Source organism: Varanus komodoensis, unplaced genomic scaffold, assembly GCF_004798865.1.
Source record: "Varanus komodoensis strain SLA01 unplaced genomic scaffold, ASM479886v1 scaffold22, whole genome shotgun sequence".
Taxonomy (NCBI): domain Eukaryota; kingdom Metazoa; phylum Chordata; class Lepidosauria; order Squamata; family Varanidae; genus Varanus; species Varanus komodoensis.
This window is the reverse complement of record NW_025335606.1, coordinates 11454608-11474001: the sequence shown is the minus strand read 5'-3', so window position 1 is coordinate 11474001 and position 19394 is coordinate 11454608. Positions and strand designations below refer to the sequence as shown.

The 19394-nt window shown below is 42.4% G+C and overlaps 1 protein-coding gene across 3 annotated transcripts in view; it reads right to left on the bottom strand.

The window, feature by feature from the left end:
• Positions 1 to 19394, bottom strand: part of WDR7 (WD repeat domain 7) — a 234924-nt gene that overhangs the window by 34778 nt on the left and 180752 nt on the right. For all 3 annotated transcript variants that reach the window (XM_044431250.1, XM_044431252.1, XM_044431251.1), the window contains one exon: positions 10437 to 10536. In XM_044431250.1, the coding sequence (XP_044287185.1) occupies positions 10437 to 10536 (100 nt within the window). The remainder of the gene's footprint in view (positions 1 to 10436; positions 10537 to 19394) is intronic.

The following is a 19394-nucleotide window of genomic DNA, read 5'->3' as shown; positions in this document are numbered from 1 at the left end:
ACATGCCATTCTACTAGAGTCTTGCCAGGTGGACGTAATGACTAAGTTTCTGAATGTACACATTTAGAAAACATTTAACAACCAGTTGCTTTTAAAATTAAGTAGGACTTACATTAATAGATTTATATGTACTCTGTGTTAGAAATACTAATGCTTCAACATAACAGGCTAATATTGCAATCCAGATTATTGTTGCCAGAGGCAAAACATCGCACACAGCATTAATAAGTGACAACTTTTGAAATACTTGATGCTAATTTTGCAAAACCATTCGGTAAAAAAAAACACAAGTATATTGGAAATTAATGTGGAAGTATTATTTTTCAAGGAAAGGGTGATTCTATGCATCCATCAAGGCATTAATCACTAGATGCAATCTCTGTGTTGCTACATAGAGTCATCATGCTTGGGTCCTGATTAAAAATGTGGTGAAAGGGGAAAGAATGCAGACAAAACCAAACGGCATGTTTCTAAAAATGTCAGCCTGAACAACCTTTCTTGTTTCTTCATTCAGACAACAGAAGCCTGTATGCTACTACCCTGTTTCTTAAAATAACAGAAATCTCACTGTGTTTTTCATAATATGCACAAAGCATCAAACATGAAAACAACAAAACAAACCCAAGGCAATGTGAATAATTAACACACTCGCATACTCATGTATTGTCAGCTTACTGCCTGGTATGATTTAGAGGACTGGGTATGAAAAATTGATAGAAAAATTGATGCATACGCAGTCCAAGTATATATCTATGAAAATTCTGAGTATTAACCCAACTAGTGACTAATATGCAAAGCCCAAAAGACTGTTCTTGCTGTGTGACTTTAAATTATATGCTTAAGTAAAATAGGAACCAAAAGCTTAATTATTTGGGGACATGCTTTTTAAAAATTTCTTTAAAATACTACAGTGCAGTGGGTCAGCCTAAGGAGGTAAAGAAGATGGCATATAAGTATTCTAATCTAAAAGTAATTTCATTATTTAAATCAAATTATTATGACATTAAATGATAAGATGTTGATAAGATGCAAAGTTGATTTTCTAATGCTTCATTTTAAACTATAAACCTCTGATATAACAAAAGCTGCAGTCTTAAGCACACATGTGGAAGGGTCTCCATTAAATCTGGAGCCATCCCAAGATTCCTAGCATATAAAAGGGGAATATTCTGAAATAAAAAAGTAATGGCTGACTTCTTAACTAACTTACGTCAGTTCTCTAGCCTAGTACTGGGGGCTGAAATATGTCACTCTAGGACAAGTTTTATGCAATGTCTAAGCAAGAAGGTTCAGTTAGTGGGATCTGGAGTATATTTAAACCTACACTTCATTGGAAAGATTTTATTTTTTGATATGGTAAACACATACCATGTTGAATTTATTTGGGTTCTGGGTTATTTCACTAAACTATGTTTGGGAAACATTTTCTCAAGTTGTATATAATGCAGCTTGTTGCCCAGGACTAACACCCTTTTCTTCTGCCAGAACTCCCCAACTTTTAACACATAAACAGACAGAAGTTAGTCAGTCAAAACTTTCTTCCAGCTGCTACTCTCACAGTTTGTTGAACACATGGGAAGTAACATTCAAGTCTCAAATGTTGTCCAGTGTGGGAAGGCAGTACATGGGTGTTACTGCAACAATATATACCTCATATTTTTATACAGAATCACATACTCCTATCCTGGAGCTGAACTTCGAAAATCTGTGTCCACTCAGGTAGCTGGCCAAAAGGGCATGAAATAGGGAAGAAGATCTGAACTTGGCCCTGCTCTTGATTTATTTGTTTGTTTCTGATGGCAAAGTTGCAGGCTATTTTGACCTCCAAATGCAAGAAAAGATTTTCATCACTTGGCGTCCTCAAGTACAAATGCAGAAGCTGAGCCTGACCTGGGGATAAAGCTGACAAAATTTATACCTGACTTCAGAGAACTCTGATCACTAAAAGGCACACTAACTGCATCAGAAGATGACAATGATGATTAAAATAGGAGGTATTATGCATATTTTGGATTGTGGAACAGCAATAAAAGTCTAAGTGATCTTTCAAGGCCCCCTGCAATTTCCAAGCTGTTCATACGGAAAACACCTTGAGAACTTTAGAGGGTATACTTAGGACCAAAATCTTGCTCCATCTCTCTCTCAAACACTATAACAGCTGAGGAGGGACCCAAAGATCAAATTGGCCATATTACTTTCATCTGAAGGTGAGCTCCACATGGCCCACTCTAATGTAGTCACAGCAAGACTAGTAGAGCAGGTGGAGTTTGAGGAATTACTGAGTAAAACTGACAAATATGCCATATAAGTCACAACCTTGAGCAGGTGACAGGACGGCATTTGCAGGAAGGGTGTTCCAAGAAGTGCATGTGGTCATTTTAAAATGCCTAAAACAAATTTTTGCATTGTGAGTTGTAACTTGGATCAAACTTCTATGCTGCCAACAAATGACAAAGTGCTAAACTACTGGTAGTTTCTATTTTCCTACTGCCATTTGGAACAGTTCCTTTACCAGAAAATTCTTTTCACCTGGTTGCTGTTTCTGGGTTTCTTGTGCCTTGTTGCTTGTGTGCAAGTCTCTGCCTCACAGAATAAATGAAGTCCTGATGAAGAAGCAAGTGTCCCAGAAGCTAAAGGGACAACTCAAAAGATTTGGGGTTTAACACATTTACTGCTCCAGTAACCAATGATTTCTAATGACACATGGTAAGTTTTGCACAGTATTACAATTCCAGTTATTTGTTACCATCTGGAAAAGAAGCATGCTTTTCAAAAAATGGATTCTGTGTTGTCTGACTCCAAACTTAGACTTGTTCTTGTTAGTCGCGATGTCGTGTCCAACCCATCGCGACCCCACAGACAACATTCCTCCAGGTCTTCCTGTCCTCCACCATCCCCCGGAGTTCACTTAAGCTCACATCAACTGCTTCAGTGACTCCATCCAGCCACCTCATCCTCTGCCATCCCCTTCTTCTTTTGCCATCAATTGTTCCCAGCATTAGGCTCTTCTCTAGGGAGTCCTTCCTTCTCATTAGGTGGCCAAAGTATCTGAGTTTCATCTTCAGTATCTGGCCTTCTAAAGAGCAGTCAGGATTGATCTCCTCTAGGACTGGCCGGTTTGATCACCTTGAGGTCCAAGGGACTCACAGGAGTCTCCTCCAGCAACACAATTCAAAGGCCTCAATTCTTCGGTGCTCAGCCTTCCTTATGGTCCAGCTTTCACAGCCATACATTGCAACTGAAAAACAATAGCCTTGACTATATGCACTTTTGTTGGCAGGGTGATGTCTCTGCTTTTTAGCATGCTGTCTAGATTTGCCATAGCTTTCCTCCCCAGGAGCAAGCGTCTTTTAATTTCTTGGCTGCAGTCCCCGTCTGCAGTGATCTTGGAGCCCAGAAAAATAAAATTTATCACTATCTCCATTTCTTCCCCATCTATTTGCCAGGAAGTGGAGGACCGGATCTTAGTTTTCTTAATGTTGAGTTTCAAGCCAACTTTTGCGCTCTCCTAAAACTTAAGACTAGCAGTTCCATAATTTTTTTTTAAAATGACAACACAAGTGGACTCTCCATTTCTGCCTTATTCATTGCCAGTGAATGGTTCAATTTCCCAGTTTGGTGTCAGGGTATGTCTATTGGTTTAAAAACCTGACATCTAGTGTTTAAGGCATACTGGTTAAAACCCGGATACAAGTCTTACCTTGACCATCAACATACCATGTGGCCTTAGTCAAAGCCATTCTCTCTTAGCCCGTCTTCAGCAGAGCTCATGCCACTGACTTGTAGGGCAGTGATGGGAATGTGTGGCCTCTCGATCTGCTTGGACTACAAGTCCCATTACCCCGTAGCTAGGTGCAGATGAGAATGTCATTCCAAAACTTCCATAAAGCTATGTTTCCCCCACCTCTGCTGCAATATCTGTGAACCACTTTGGACCCTTTACAGTGCAACAAGAGGCTAATAAATTAAGTGAGCACAATGAAGTACATTTTTGTATTTGTCTTTAGTATCAAAAGGCATATCAGGATTTGCTCACTAGAACAGCACGAGCTTTAAATATGGCACATTACCTTTGGTGCACTTGCCACCTCTGTTAGTATCAGATCCACTCCATTAGGGGCAAACAGACCATAAAAGTGGCCACTGGAAGCCACAACATTTTGCAAGTGACTACTAGAGCAATGGCAACATTACATGTTTCCTAACAGCAACAGCCAGCAAGCCATCCAACATGCTACTACAACTGCCAGCTTACTAAATAATGAATGGCAAACATATTGAAATCATTTGTCAAACAGAGGTTGCTAGAAATCCTTCTAGAAATGCAATCTTATTCACACAAAGGGGTAAATCCTGTGTTCCAGTGTGAGGCTAACATCTGCAGCAGCAAAAGCATAAAGTTAAAGGGACTTAGTTTGCAAAAGAGGCTGCAAATCTCGCGTTGCAGAAAGGAAGAGCTTCCCACATCAGTACTACTCACCCTCTCATGGTTCTGAAAGCTGCAAGTGTCCATGGTGGACGAGAGCAAGGGCTCATGCAGCCCTACATCTGGCTCTAAATCACCCTGCTTCCTAGATCCTCCTGCCTCCTAGAAACTCAAGTTGACATGACAAAAGGTGCTGAATGTATCTCCTCCATCTCATACTGCCTTTGAATATGGAGACTTTGAATATGGAATATGAATATGTAGTCCTCCTGGTTAATAGGAACTTCTGACAAGTTAGGAAGAAGCAGGGCTACACTGAACTCATTAAATAAAGACACAGAATAAGAGCCGTTTGACCTGCGCTCCATAAATTTATCTACTTTATTGTAACAATCAGCTAGTTAGCAGTCATCATGATGCATGGCTTTAGTAAGTTTCTCAAGCTGAAGAGACCCGGTCGCCAGCTGTCCCTACACAGACACCCACCCCTTCCTGGTCTTCTGGCCCATGCACAGAACTCGTGAAGGGGAAAGAGGTCATCCGCTCACTCTGTCCTGGGGTTTTTTACTTGATTAGTTATAGAGGGATTACTATCCCACACTTCTTGTGCCTATCTGCCACTGAGGCAATCAAAATTACAGCACTTTCAAAACGCTGTATTCTGCAGGTGGCATCCAGTGGTACCAGAGAACCAGCTCTACTGACCATGCACTTGTCTTAAACCAATGCAAGCACTGGCTGCATTAAGCAAGTATTGGCTTATGCTACTCCAGTATCGTTTGTTCTAATGCTTGGGATACAAGTGGATATTATCCCATAAAATGCAGTAAATACACAACAAAGATAAAGAGCTGGAAATAAAACAGAATTTTAATGAAAGTAAGATATTTTGGTGCTACTTCTCTCTTTTTTCTAGTGGATAAATCTCCTCCTTCTGTGATGGCCAAAGCATCTGAATCATTTCCACATTCAAAACACTAGTCCCACTTTAAAGTTCGGAGTGGGACTAGTTTCATCTTACCAAACCATAAAATACAGAATGGTAATTTGCCTAAGAGTATTGGTCAAAAGTAATCTCCTTTTAAGGTCATGTGAGTTTGCATGAAAAAATGAAATAAAATTTAAGTTCCAATCCAGCTGCCTATATTGGCTGGAAGAGAAATCAGTCCAAAGAAAATATCAATGGATTTGGAGGGAGGGAGGATATATATGTTAAAAAAAAACCCCACCTCAATGGCAAATAGCTGTACTTTTGCAGGTGTTACATACTTCAGTACAAGTGAAAATACAGCAGAACAGCACAGCTAGAAATGCAGGAATTTGTGTGGTATTGCTAACATTGTGCACCAGGGGTCAGAATTATCCCAAAAGGCGAGGTTAAGGTTAATTAAATCATCAGGTACTTAGCAAAGCAAAAGTCTGACAAAATTCAAATGACATCAACTGGTGAAGACAGCCAGAGAGTGGGGAGCCTAAATTTCACAGGACAAAGTCTTCCACAAAGTTAATGCAGTCAGGTTCTCTCCCATCTGGCACACAATGAGAAATATTGTCTCTGGTTTTTTTGTGGAGCAGAAAAAGTCTTGGGGGAAAGATATTGTTTTATCCCAAGTAGTTAGGTCAGGAATGAACAAATTTGGCATGTATGCCCCTGCCCTCAGATCACACCTTTTCTCCATCTCTACTGTCATGATTGTCACACAATTCAGCAGGGCTGCAGCAACAAAAAGGGCATGCTTATCCTTTAAAACAGGGGTCTCAAACTCAACTCACCTGGGGGCCGCTGGAAGTAGAGGCTGGGTGAGGCTGGGCCGCATCAAGCGGTGGTGGTGGGCCACTCATCCCGCGTCGCTCCCGGAGGCCGGCCCGGGCGCCGCCGGTGCTTTGAAGGCCGCAGCCCCCCCCCCCCCCGGCAATGGGCCCGCGGGCCGCGAGGTTGAGACCCCTGCTTTAAAACAAGCCATGTGGGCAATGCATGCACCGTTGTGGAGCAAGACTATACTCCTGGAAGGGTTGCAAGCACAAAAACAGGCTGTGTGTTGTCTCATTGCCTTGTTTTTAAACAAAGAAATACCTCTTTTGTCAACAGGGTACTGCCAAATTTCAGCAGCATCAATGGGGTGGTGGGTCTGCAGCCTGTGCGTGGGTCTCCCCTGACTTTTCCTTGCATCCTCACTGGCCAGAATCACCTGGTATTATGCATCCTTTCCCCCATTTTCCATATGCTCTACTGCACCTGCAGCCAGACATAATCTTCAACTACTATAAATGCATTAAGGGCTACCTGCTTAATGGCGAAAGGGTAAACTTTTGTCTCCCCAGTCCCAACTTTTAAACAACTTGCTGGAGGACACATACAGCCATTGCACAACGTTCTCCTATCCTGTGTACCCCAGAAGTTCTTCCAGGGTATAGTGGGATATTACTGAAAAACTCAGTCGTAATGGCTTTTGTTTCTATGATGGCTTCACCTAAACACTTTCTCTAATAGGTTTCTTGTTCTGGAAAAGGCTAAATGATTAATGGACTCATGACAGTTAGGAGCAAGATGATCCTTACAGTAATATTCTGTGTTACCTGTTTCATTGCAATTGAGGTTAATTAATTACTGTGTCCTTGCTATAAAGGGCTGGAACTCTTGCAGTATGAGAAGTCTGGGAATTCCAGATGCATGTAAACACCTTCTAAGCAATCAGATTGGTACCCTAAGTCAATCAAGTCATGAAGGTACCTTCAAGCTGGCAAATATAAAGCTCTGATGGGAAACATGGTCCATAGATCAGCAGACTAAAGACCATCTGAGCACCCTCATAGGATGCTTTCAGTCGGAAAACCACTGTTTCACAGAAACATGACTTTTGCAAAGCTAAGCCAACTCGCTTGGGTTTTCTCATGCAACTAGGAATTTCAAGGAAGGGTCCTTTTCGCTCCCTGGCATCAAACTACAGATTCAAGTTAATCCTAAATCCATCCAAGGCTGAGGCCACATTATGCTCTGATGTGAACTTCATCACTGGGTCCTTGGGACCAGGCACTCAGTTCATCTTTTGAACTTGAGACCTGAGATGGACAGCCCCTCTTTTGCCCAGCGCCAAGATCTGCCCAGGGTTTCCTTGATCTGCCCAGTTGTTCTTTCCTAGCATCTTCCTTCTCCTTCTCTGGTACTCATATTTCCAGAACTGGTTTCTCTTCTTGCCTGCACTGCCTCACTGCTTTGTAACCCCTTATTGATCCACTGCTTTGTATGCCTAGATAGGACAACATGCCCTGTGAAGCAGCCATTGTAACTTGTTAGCTAGCTTCCATCCCAGACACATAGCTTCACCAGACTGTGTGCCCAAGAGATCTGTCTGGAATACCAGAAGGCCTCTTGGGCTGGATAGGTATATGACTTCAACCACAGGCCTGTCTCCCAGTGGGAGAGAAAGCAGCACAAACTTGGCATGGGTTTTTAACTGTCTCAGTGGTATCTTCCTTGGATGGAAAAGATGGAAGCTCGGAGCATTGAGCCAAGGTATTGCAGGGTCTTGGGTGAAATACAACCCCCCCACACACATGTACGTACGTACATAGCTCCCTTTCCCTATCTTTGCTATTTCCCTCTTGGAGTAGATAGAATCCTAGATGGGATCCAAGGAGAGACTTTGCTCCAGGGCTCTCCATTTCAAATACAGATATTTATGTTCAGCACTGGCAATCTCATTTGTGGACTCTCATAGAAGCTGATCATCCATTGTGAACAGAAGTAATTTCTTTCTCGCATTCCTGGACTAACCAAAAATTAATGGATGAAAAACAGATAACTGCTGATCAAGTTTTCGTGAGAAACCTCCTTTACTGCACCACTGTAGGGTTGGTAATACACAGAGAACATGAGCGGCACCGTCCCTGCCCAGTGCACGTTGAATCCAGTAATGCCGACAGAATGCATGCCGCACAAAGGACAATCCAGACTGAAAATGAAAGCAGACAGCAATGCACAGAATAATTGTGTGAAGCGGTCTGTACTTGAGCGTACTTGAAATGAGAACTTTTTCTGAGCAAAATATGTTCTATGTTCAGGACCACCATGAATCTTCTCAAATTGGCTGACAGAACTGTTTACACGCAGATTACCTAACCAGATCTAGGAGTAGCTTTACTAACGTAAGAGAAGAGGGCAAAATAAAAACAAGCTGTTGTGGCTGGGATGATTAAATAAAAGCCCCCATTTGCTTTTCCTAGCTGGCTGTTGACAGTTCATGGGATGCATCCTAAAAGGTTGCTGGGAGAAAGGGGCTGCGGGGGGATGGGGGAGCCAGGAAGATGTGATACTCCAGTACGTCTACTGAACCAAGGGCAAACCAAGCCAGAGGGAAGATTTTCATTGCAGATTCAGCCATTCATACAGAGATGTAGCTGTGAGCGCTTGCGCAGCCTGTCCATCAGCACCTCTGACCTTTGTTAGATACTTTAGACACAGACACATTTTTAAAAGCACAGTTTGGAATCCATAATGTGGAGCCACGCTTTCTAGAACTAGGGGTGGAAATAGAATTCCATGTGTTTACCCTGCAGATATGCTGGCAAGCAAACGATGGCAGCCGGGGAAAAAAATCAAGATTAACTCCTCTCTGTGTGGCTGTTCCAGCTGGGGAAGTGGGGGGCGGGGGCGGGAGGAGGCCAAAGAGCAAACTGGACTTAAAGAAGAGTAAGACTTGCCTACAAAAAAGTATAAAGTTTGCCCCGAAACTCTGCATAATATTTTGGGATCATCTATGTGTTAAAAACCAAGTTCAAGATGGACCCATCACAAAATTCATCCATTGGTAAAGAGACTAAAATCTCATTTATTCTAACAGAGAACTGAGACACATTGTGCTCAATACTATAGTATCTCCTGAAATTAGTTGCCAGATGTGAAAATTGTTCCTTAGAAGTCAACACTGGTCATATCAGAATATAAAAATGCATTTATGTTCATGGATTTTCTTTCAAAAAGTATAAGGGGGAATACACTATTCCAGGGTATAAGTTCATAACATATGGAAAATATTATAAATATTATAAATTAGTTCTCAGCCTTTAAATCTGAATAAACTTGTCTTTTTACTACAGGTTTTTTAAGGAACAGAGATGTACATTCTAAAATAAATAGATATGGTATTCCATTCATTGGGAAATTTAAAATAAAAAAATGAAAATGAACTAAATTAGCTTCAGGCTACAATTATAAATGTAGCTGAGATTAATTAAATAGGATGCCCCTGGCCTAATTAATTAGGCATTATTATTGTTGCTGTTGTTAATAATTTCATTGTATACTGTCCAATAGGCAAAGGGATTACCCACCTTAGTTTAGCTACTGCAAAGAAGATGCATAAAAGGGGTGTGTATGTCTGTGGGATGGGAGATGTCACAAAAGTATCATAATAATACTAGGAAATAGGCAGTGAAGGGTTTCACATCTCTAATCTCATAGAGTGTTTACTATGTTTCCAACAGTCAAAGGGGTTTTTACTCAAGTAAATTTGCAGTCTGATCATAAGTATGCTCATAGGAAGTAGATCGAAATTAATAATGCAGCTTAACTCTACTATATTTTGATGAGGATTATTAGTGCTCTCCTTAAATAAAAATCTACTACACTTCTTGCCCAAATCCTTGAATACAGAAAAGGGGAATGAGGGTGTTGCTTCTGTGCTCAAAGTTCTTACTAAAATAGCTCTGCTTAGCTATTAGCAAAAATACAAAACCAGTCCCGAAGGAGGCGAAACGTTCAAGGTACTCTGCAAGAAGTTACGGCTTTTTTGGACAGCTATTATTAACCCATCTGTGCTCGCCATTCAGTTACAGCAAATGAAAACAGTAAGACTCTATATACATTGAGTCCTTCATTAAACTATTGATTCCCCCTTAGCATTATCCATAATGTTCCAGCGACTCAGCATGTCAACTGGTGCTCAGCTAGTCTCTTTCCTTTCAATAACTTCTACCGTTTGCAGAGAGGAGATCAGAATGATTTATTTACCTGACATTTTCCAGTCCTGATGTCGTAAAGGGCCACTGAACCATTGCGAGATCCAACTGCTATTCGGTGACTCCGCTCATAATAGCTGACCATGTAGAACCTGAATTGAGCATGAGAGTGAGGAGCAAGTGAGATTTGATGAGACAGTTTGTGATGTAAGACTGCTTTACTCTTTTGTGTACTGCATTCCAGTAATTAATATCAGGGCTAGTATGAATGCTTTATTTCACAACCCCATCCCAAAAAGAAACCTTAGCTGTGGTAAGGGACGTACAGATTTTGTTATGTTCCTTCCATCTTTGTTCCACGGATCGTTGAGCGGTCTCTGTACCATTATCTGTGCATGATGGAATTCTCTTTTTTAAACCAGAATTTCATTCTACACTCATGCAAATGCAAGAAAACGTATTAATGAATGGTCATTGTAAATAGCACACATCAGGTAATGTGCGTTAGTGCTGGTGGTGGAAGTGTGCATTTGAGCATCACTGCTAATGTGGATTCACAGAGAATCACACCCAAAAGTGAAACGCTGGTCTCCAAGTCCATGTGACCTAGAAAAAGTTGGTCTGCTAAGGAATCTGAAGGTTGGAGTCCTGGAATCCAAGCTGCACATGGTTCTGAGAGTGTCTACTAAACAACGGTTTATAAAAACTTGACGTAAATAAATAAATTTTAATCTACTAGAGAATTCTCCAGTATTCCTAGCTCTGGTGACACCATGGCACACTACTTTCTTTGGTTTGTCCCCTTGCCTTAAGAACAAACTGATCCTCCTCCTCATGCAGAAACAAGTCACACTGAAAACTCTAACTCAAGAACATTAAGATTTAAAAAAAAAAAAGCTTTTTTCCTCCTTTATGAATGCCCATGGCATTTGTGTGTATAGTTTGGAAGAGCACCACCCACTCATCCCAAAAAAACAGCACAGGCATTCTCAAACGGTTTAATTCAGAAAGATGTTATAGCATGTTTCTTCTGTTACAGTCTGCTCCTGGCGAAGTCTGTTGTTTGGAAAAAAGAGACTTTATCTTTGGGAATTCATTGCTATGCTGTTGCAGGAAGAGTTTGGGACACCATGCATAGGAAGGTGCCTTCTACTGGGCCAAGCCATTGGTCCATTTCGCCTGGTGTTGTCAACACCGGACAACAATGACTCTCCACAGTTTCAAGGCTGGATTTGTCCCTACCTCTTCCCTGGAGATAATGGGGATATCACACATACACAATGTGAACTGGTATGGAGGTTGCAGTGCTGGACAGGGGTCCTGGGTATTGTGGGTTCTTGTCCCCACTTGGCCATGGAGCTCACTGGGTGACTTTGGGCCAGTACTCACTCTCAGCCTGACCTAGCTCACAGGATTGCTCTCGTGAGGATATTAAAATGCAGCTATGCAAGCTTTCTTGGGTTCCTCACAAGGGGGAAGAGGCAGGCTATAAATGCAATGCAACATCACCATCTTCTTCATGACAGAAATACAGCACAATTGCCCCCTTCTAAATTCATAACCGGTGGGGTACCTCAGGGTTAGTGTGTGACTTTTGTTCTATGGACTTTTGATGTGGCGCAGTGGTTTAAACTGCTGAGTTGCTGGGCTGGTTGATTGAAAGGTTGCCGGTTCGAATCCACAGAAGGAGTGAGCTCCCATTGCTCCGTCCCAGCTCCTGCCAACCTTGCAGCTCGAAAGTAGACAAATGCAAGTGGATAAAAAGGTACCACTTCGGTGGGCAGGTAACAGCGTTCTGTGCACTCTGGTGTTTAGTCATGCCGGCCACATGACCACGGAGACTGTCTGTGGACAAACGCTGGCTCCCTCGGCTAGGAAACCGCGATGAGCACCGCCCCCAAGAGTCAGACATGACTGGACTTTAATGTCATGGGGAAACCTTTACTTTTTTTACCTTACCCTTATTTCTGCTGGAAGGATAACCCTGCTTTTTTTTTTTTTTTAGAACAGCTCTGACTACAAGTGAGGAATAGCAAGTAAATGCAAGCACCAAAATACTGAAAGCACATGACTTGCATTAGCATGCAGCTTGGCATCACCAAATTCACTGTGAAAAGAAATGGAAACTGGACCACAACAGCTATACAGAGATCACACTGCCAGAGGTGCTGCACAGAATTTCTTCACTGCCACAGATCCAAAACTGTTGCAGTACCATTGCAGGATGTGCCATGCAAAACCAATTTATACAGAGAAAACCAATATTAACATTGTTGAAAGATGATGTTAAGGATACCCTGCCTACCCTGAGATAAGATTCTACAGACATACAACATCTCATTATGCTCCCGTCCAGCTCACTTGTAGCCAAAAGCGCACACTTAGAGTCACACTTTGGTGGCCTCCTGAGATGCAGCTGCTTGCAGTTAGCCCTGGCAGAAGGAAACATGGGCATGCAGTAATCCATGCATGCAAGTAAAACAGCCTTGAGAATCTCACGGGGAATTCTTCTCTGCCTGCTGGGCCGGATCTCTAAACTGAGGCCATAAGGAGGTCTCCACAGAAGAAGGGGCTTGTGGCTATTGAACTGACATGCCTCCTGTCAGCCCCACAGATGTATCTAGTTACTAACCTTCTTAGTGATCTGAAAAGTGAAAGCAACGAGAATGGACTATATAGTGGAAACCATAGCTACCCCTTCTGTAATCTAAGATTCATCAATAAGATATTAGCAGGCCAAGTGTTGTTTTTCTGGTCTCCCGAGAAGCTTGCAGAACATAAAAATGTTGGCTGTCAAGACAGTTATGGAAGCTTAAATGGACACTTTTTCCACATTTGCCCTTGGACCAGTATTCTTGATGGTTTCTCTTCCTTCTATCTCCCCCACACATTGTGTTTATCCCAAATTCCAACATTTGTTTGTTTGATTAAAAACTTTTCTAACCCATCTACCACTAGTGTCTCGGGATGGCTCCCAATGAGAATGAGTACGCTAAACAAAACAACCTTTTAAGCTTCCTGGCATCTGATAATCTCACCCTATTGATGCTTCCATAATTTTCTGTTTCAGCTCCATCTTTGAGCCTGTGGAACCACCAAATGCTTGATCGTATTCATGGCTGACGTAAAAGTCATAGCTGTATGCGAAGGACACCACTAAGCTCTTACTCTTGTTGGCATTCTATGACGCGGGTACAACACTGCCTCCTGGTATGGGTGCAATGCTTCCCTGCAAGCGTGGTACATTCCAGATCGCAGAGGCGATAAATGTGTGGACCACAAGAGTTTCTCTTATACTTGCCAGCTTACTCAATACATTCTGAAATACTTGGATTGCTAATTAATGGTTAACTATGCATTCAATGTCACCCTACTTTTAAGGTCTACTCAGATGAATGGCTATGAATCGCCTCCCACAAAGAGCTGGAATCAATTTGCAAACATGATGCTGGAGCAACAGAAAATGCAACATGTCGGACTGTATGAACCTAATCTAAGTCAGCAATATAGGCATCCATCAGTCTGCCGTGTTTGGCTCAGTAAGGTTCTCAATGGACTCAGCACAATTCACTGGGATTTCTCCTGTACAAGATCCATTATAATGAAGAGGGCATTGCAGGAATGCAAATATTCATTTCAGTGAATCATCTTCACTGAATCATAATCCCAAGCACCATAAAAGCCTGCAGTTCAGTGATACCCATCCTTCAAAGGCAGATACGCACAAAACAATTGTGCTGCAGATCTTGCTGAATTAAGGCCTAAACAAGTTGGAGGAAATACAGGAGGTCCTACTGCCTGTAACATTTTCAAAATGTCAAAAGCTACATTACCCTATGCCTAACACAATTACGACCACTATTTTATTGTTTCCTCTTGCAGGACTTCAGTCTGGCATTTTACTGGGCAAGTATGATGAAATACAAGATTACCCCAAATATTGGAAGAGACTAGTTCTGAATGCCATGCAGAGATTCTGGCTAGCAAGTGAACCAAGAGAGCTGATGGGGGTTATATATGGTCACTTTGCTTATAAAACGGCTGCTCTGGGCATCCCGGCTTCTCACCACAGAGCGGATGCAGACTGCTTTGACTAACCGTCCTCTTCCAGGACAGTGAGATCCAGATGCACATCTAAATAGTAACCGTAACGAAATGGCCTCAGAGTTGAGCACTATTGTGATTCCCAACTGCTGACCTGCGGCATATGAAATGTCGCCGTCCAAAATGAGCTTTGTAATGTGTACTCTTTAAAACTGCAAAGTCCTAGTTGTCGTTTTAGTGGATGCAAGGTGTCAATTATATCCTGGCTAAAATAAGATGCTAAAATTAAGGAACAGATTTGAGCTCTGAGAGTAAGCTAATTTACTTTGCAATGCAACCCAACTGTTTTGCAAGTTAACTTTTTTTGTTTTGATCTACAAAGCATGCTCCAGGGCAGCCTAACTTCGAATCTTTAATGAATGTAAATGGGAAAGGCAATTGTCAGCACTGTTTTAACTAACTGACTAAATTTTGCAGACCTAGTGATTGGTGTTAGATGTGTCAGGAAGCAAGTGTGCAGGGAAAGAGTCTCTATGGGCAACACAACATTTATATATTTACAAGATGGTAGGCATGTCATGAGCTGAGCCAGCTGGAGACAGAAGTCAGACTAGATGGCCCAGGAGACCCCTTCTGACTCACTCTGTTTCTGTTTCTATGTTTCTAAGATGTTAATGCCACTTTTCAGGTCAGGATTTGTCATGAGGGGCAGGGCCAACTCAGGGAAGTAATAAAGGGTAGATCCAAAATGGGTTATTTGGGATATGCCAGATAAGAGAGGGCATGCCAGAAGCACAACTAGCGACTTGCCCCTACAGCTGCATTTCTGGACAGAGTGCAGAGGCAGTCTGATACAGGAATCAATCTGAAGCTTCAGAGGCGACAACAGAGGAGTGAGTGGCAGGCTGACCCAAGGCATCGTGTGCCCTGTGTCGGAACAACACATGCCTTCCTTGCGAGCCAAGCTGCGTCGTATCATTATGCTATGCACCAGAGGCTGGAAATCCCACAAGTGCCTCTGTCCCTGCCTTTGTACTGTATTATTATTTAAAATTAAATGACAATAATACACAACATGGTTAACCATTTGTTAAGTCTCTCCACCACTCTTCAGCAGCCATTCCTGGTCTCACCTGTTGCCATGGGGGCTCTGCAAAAGCCTGATACTTTGGGGCCAAACTGCGACAAAAAACGAAATGTGAAATTCCACTTCCTATTAACCCCCCCTGGGACTTCTTTATCCAAGATGGGTGTCCTCCAGAGGTGCTTGTCTACAACTCCCAAAATCTGGGTATTTGGAACTGCAGTTCTGTACAGCTGGAGGGTACTGGGGTGGGACAGGGGCTCTGTGTTAGGGTAAGACCCACAGTGCTTTTCTGTCCAGCAGTTCACCCCTGCTGGAACATCAAACAATGCTGGCACCAGACACTTCACCTAGGGGACATTGGTTATCATTGGTAGCAACACGAACTGAGATCAAAAGGGGGCCCTGATATTGTTTGGTGCATCAGTAATACAGGAGAACAAGAGGTATGAAGCAGCACATTTAATCAGCATAAGAGGGGGATCATATTAAAAGATGTAATACCAGGACTGTGTCGAGTGTTTCCACTTGGATTCCCTCCAGAGTTACAATGCAAAACCGTAAAGAGAGAAGCCAATCTGTCCTGTCATTAGTAGAATGCTGTATCATTTTTATAGGAGCCATAATTATGTACAATAAGATATAACGCATGCTATTTAACACAATTTAAAGGGCAATGCGTCTCTATTAAACCAGCTTCCAGGATAGAGAGGTTTTTCACATTAATTCCAATTTGTCCTTGCTATTTCATTTCAAGTATGTGACAAACAGTGGATTCTCAACAGCACTGCAGTTCCTTCCTTGCTTTTGCATCTTGTTTAACCAAAGGCATCGCTGATGCCATGCATGCCTATATTCTCCGCTTTGGGGAAGCAGTAAGAGCATCTTGCTATTGTGGAAAGTTCCACACATTTACACAGAAAATACAGCAGTGGAGGGGGATGCTATACCAGTGCTGCTGGAGCAAACACGGAAGTTAAAATGACACCTGCATTCATAAACACCTGTGCACAACACAGCAGGTAACCCTCACTGGGCTGAAACTTTCCAGAGCACATTCAAATTTTAAGATGTGTCACAATGTAGTGCTGCAGGAGCTTGTTGTGGGGTGGGGGGTGGTTGCTGTGGCAAGGAACACTATCCACCAGCTTCAGCTGTTCCATTGACTACACAGAAGCAGAGCGTGTCATAAGAGGCCTCCCGGGCCATCTAGTCTGACCCCTGGCTCCAGCCAGCTCCGCTTATGACTTGCCCACCATGTGCATGTCCAGCCTATCCTTGAACACCCTCACCAATGGGGCTTCAACCACCTCCCGTGGAAGCCCATTCCATACCCTTGGGGTCCTAACTGTCAGGAATCCACTACATCCTGGCATCCACTACATCCTTACCTGGGCAGGCAGAGCCTAGTAACAGTAATCCATGCTCAGGTAACCTCCTGCTTGGACTGTTGTGACATGCTCTGTGTGGGGCTACCCTTGAAAATGATCTGGATACTTCCATTGTTACAGAATAGAGCCATCAGGCTACTTACTAGAACTGGCAGGCAAGATCATATGGTGGCAGTCCTGTGTCATGTTCACTGGTTACCCATTGAAGTCTGGGTCTAATTTAAAGTGTGAACATTGACATACAAAGCCCTAAATGGTTTAGGGCTTGGCTATCTGAAGGAACGTCTCCTTCCAAATACACCTGTTCAAACTTTAAGAACTTGCACTGACGTCCTTCTCTGAAAGCCCTCTTTGAAAGAGGCTAGAAGAGTAGCTGCCTTGGGTAGGGCCTTCTCTGTGGTAGCACCCAGGCTACAGAACCTGGTGGCAATGCATTACTCATTTTGGCCCCAGGCCAAAACCTTCTTATTCACCCAGAATTTCAATGGTTGAATGGCGTTTACTGCATAATTTTATATACTGAAGACTATGTTTTACTTACGTGCTGGTATGATTTTTGCCTTCTAGAGATCTGTTCTGGATTCATGATGGGATTAAAATGCTTTAAATAAATAAGCATAGCTGCAACCATTATGCCTGCTTCATGAATAGCAAGCTGCTTGGAGAAAAGTTTAAATAATGAAGAAACAAGACTATCAGCTTGATTTTATTACCTGAGGGATCAGCTTTAGAAATGCTGATCAAAACAGTTTTCCTCCAGCAAAAATTTCCCTTTAAAAGGCAGCAGATGCATGCTGGGCTGCTGAAGGGCACCAAAAAGTTTCAGAAGATCAGTCTGTGTTTTACAGACTATGCTACAGCCATTAACTCTGTGGATCGGGAGAAGTTATGGATGATTTGGAAATAAATAAGGTGATCAGGTTGTCCTGATCCTGGACAAGAAGCTACTGTTCGGTCAGAATACAGAGAAATAGAATGATTTCCTATAGTCAAAGGTATTGAGGAGATGGAATACACCATTATTCATCTGCTCATTCTGTACCCAGGTTGTTTCATAAGGAACGCTGGATAAGGTTCAGAGGAAAAAGAGGTGAAACCTGGTGGACCGTACCTCAATAATTTAAGACATGCAGATGAGCCCATCTTACTGCCAGAAAGCAGCAATTAATTGAAATGACTCCTGATGAAACTGAAACAAGACAATGCAAAGACAGGACTGCAGATGAATGTTAAGTAAACAAAAATCATAATGACATACACATTACACAATTTCAATGTTGACAATGAAGAAATTGTGACAGACTTTGGCTCAATCATTAGTTCCAGTGAGGAATGCAGCCAAAGAATGAGAAGATCGAGACTGGAAGGGCAGCAATGAAGGGAATGGAAAAGATAATCCAGAGTAAAGACTTTTTCCTGGAGACCAAGGCCAAGAGCATCCACACTATTGTATTCCTAATCACTAAGAATGGGTACAAAAACTGGACAGTGAAGAGGATGAAAATGGATGTGATTGAAACATGATGCTAAAGGAGAGCTTTGCAAACAGCCTGGACCAATCAAAAGTTAAACAAGTGGGATCTAGATCAAGGCAGAGTTTTCTACTGAAGCAAAATGGAGGACACAAAAATGTTACGGAATGTAAAAGCAGGAGGACGAGAGGATGCCCAAATATGAGATGGACTGGTTCCATAAAGGAAGCTGCAGTTTTGTGCTTACAAGAACTGGGCAGAACTGCCAACAGGATATTCTGCAGGGCACTTACTCACAGGGTCACCAGGAGTTGGAGATGACTTGATGGCACACAAAACAACACCTGTTTCAGAAAAGCACTCAAAACAGCAGTACTTAGAAGGAAGGCAGCAATGTCACCTTACAACTTCTCCACTTGCAGATCACTTGAAACTTTGCTCAATGCTTGCATTTTGTTCTTGATTTAGTTGCTAAAGCTTCAATTGTTTCTCCTTATCTCAAGAAGTTAAATGTTAGAAAGGTAGAATCTGGGTTGCCATCAGTCATTTTAGCAAGCTATGCGTATGTTACAGATGCACTGTAATGTGATTTATCTGAAGTACAACTGGTTTTCATGCAAACAAACATGGCCTGAAGTGATTACACTATTAGTTGTGAACTGCATTTTACCGCCACTGGGGAACAGCTTCAGAGTTCTCTCAACCACACGTATTTTTAAAAGCAAACATTAACATTTGAGGATGCCTTCCAGGAGTGTACAGAGCTGCTGAATATCCAGCCCGATCAGTTCTGGAGACAGTCCCAAGCAATACAGGGGGCATTAGCACAGGAATCTGAGTTGGATTCTTAATCAGAGAAGGATGATCTGGACTCCAGTTTTGAAATGGAAACTTCAAAGCTGGGGAACTTGGCATGGCCAAGCTCTGCAGCTGACTACATGGGAAGGGGGACTGTAACTTCAGATCAGCTCTAGCTGTGAAAGAAGGCTCACGCCCTGCCACCAACTGGCACTCGGAGT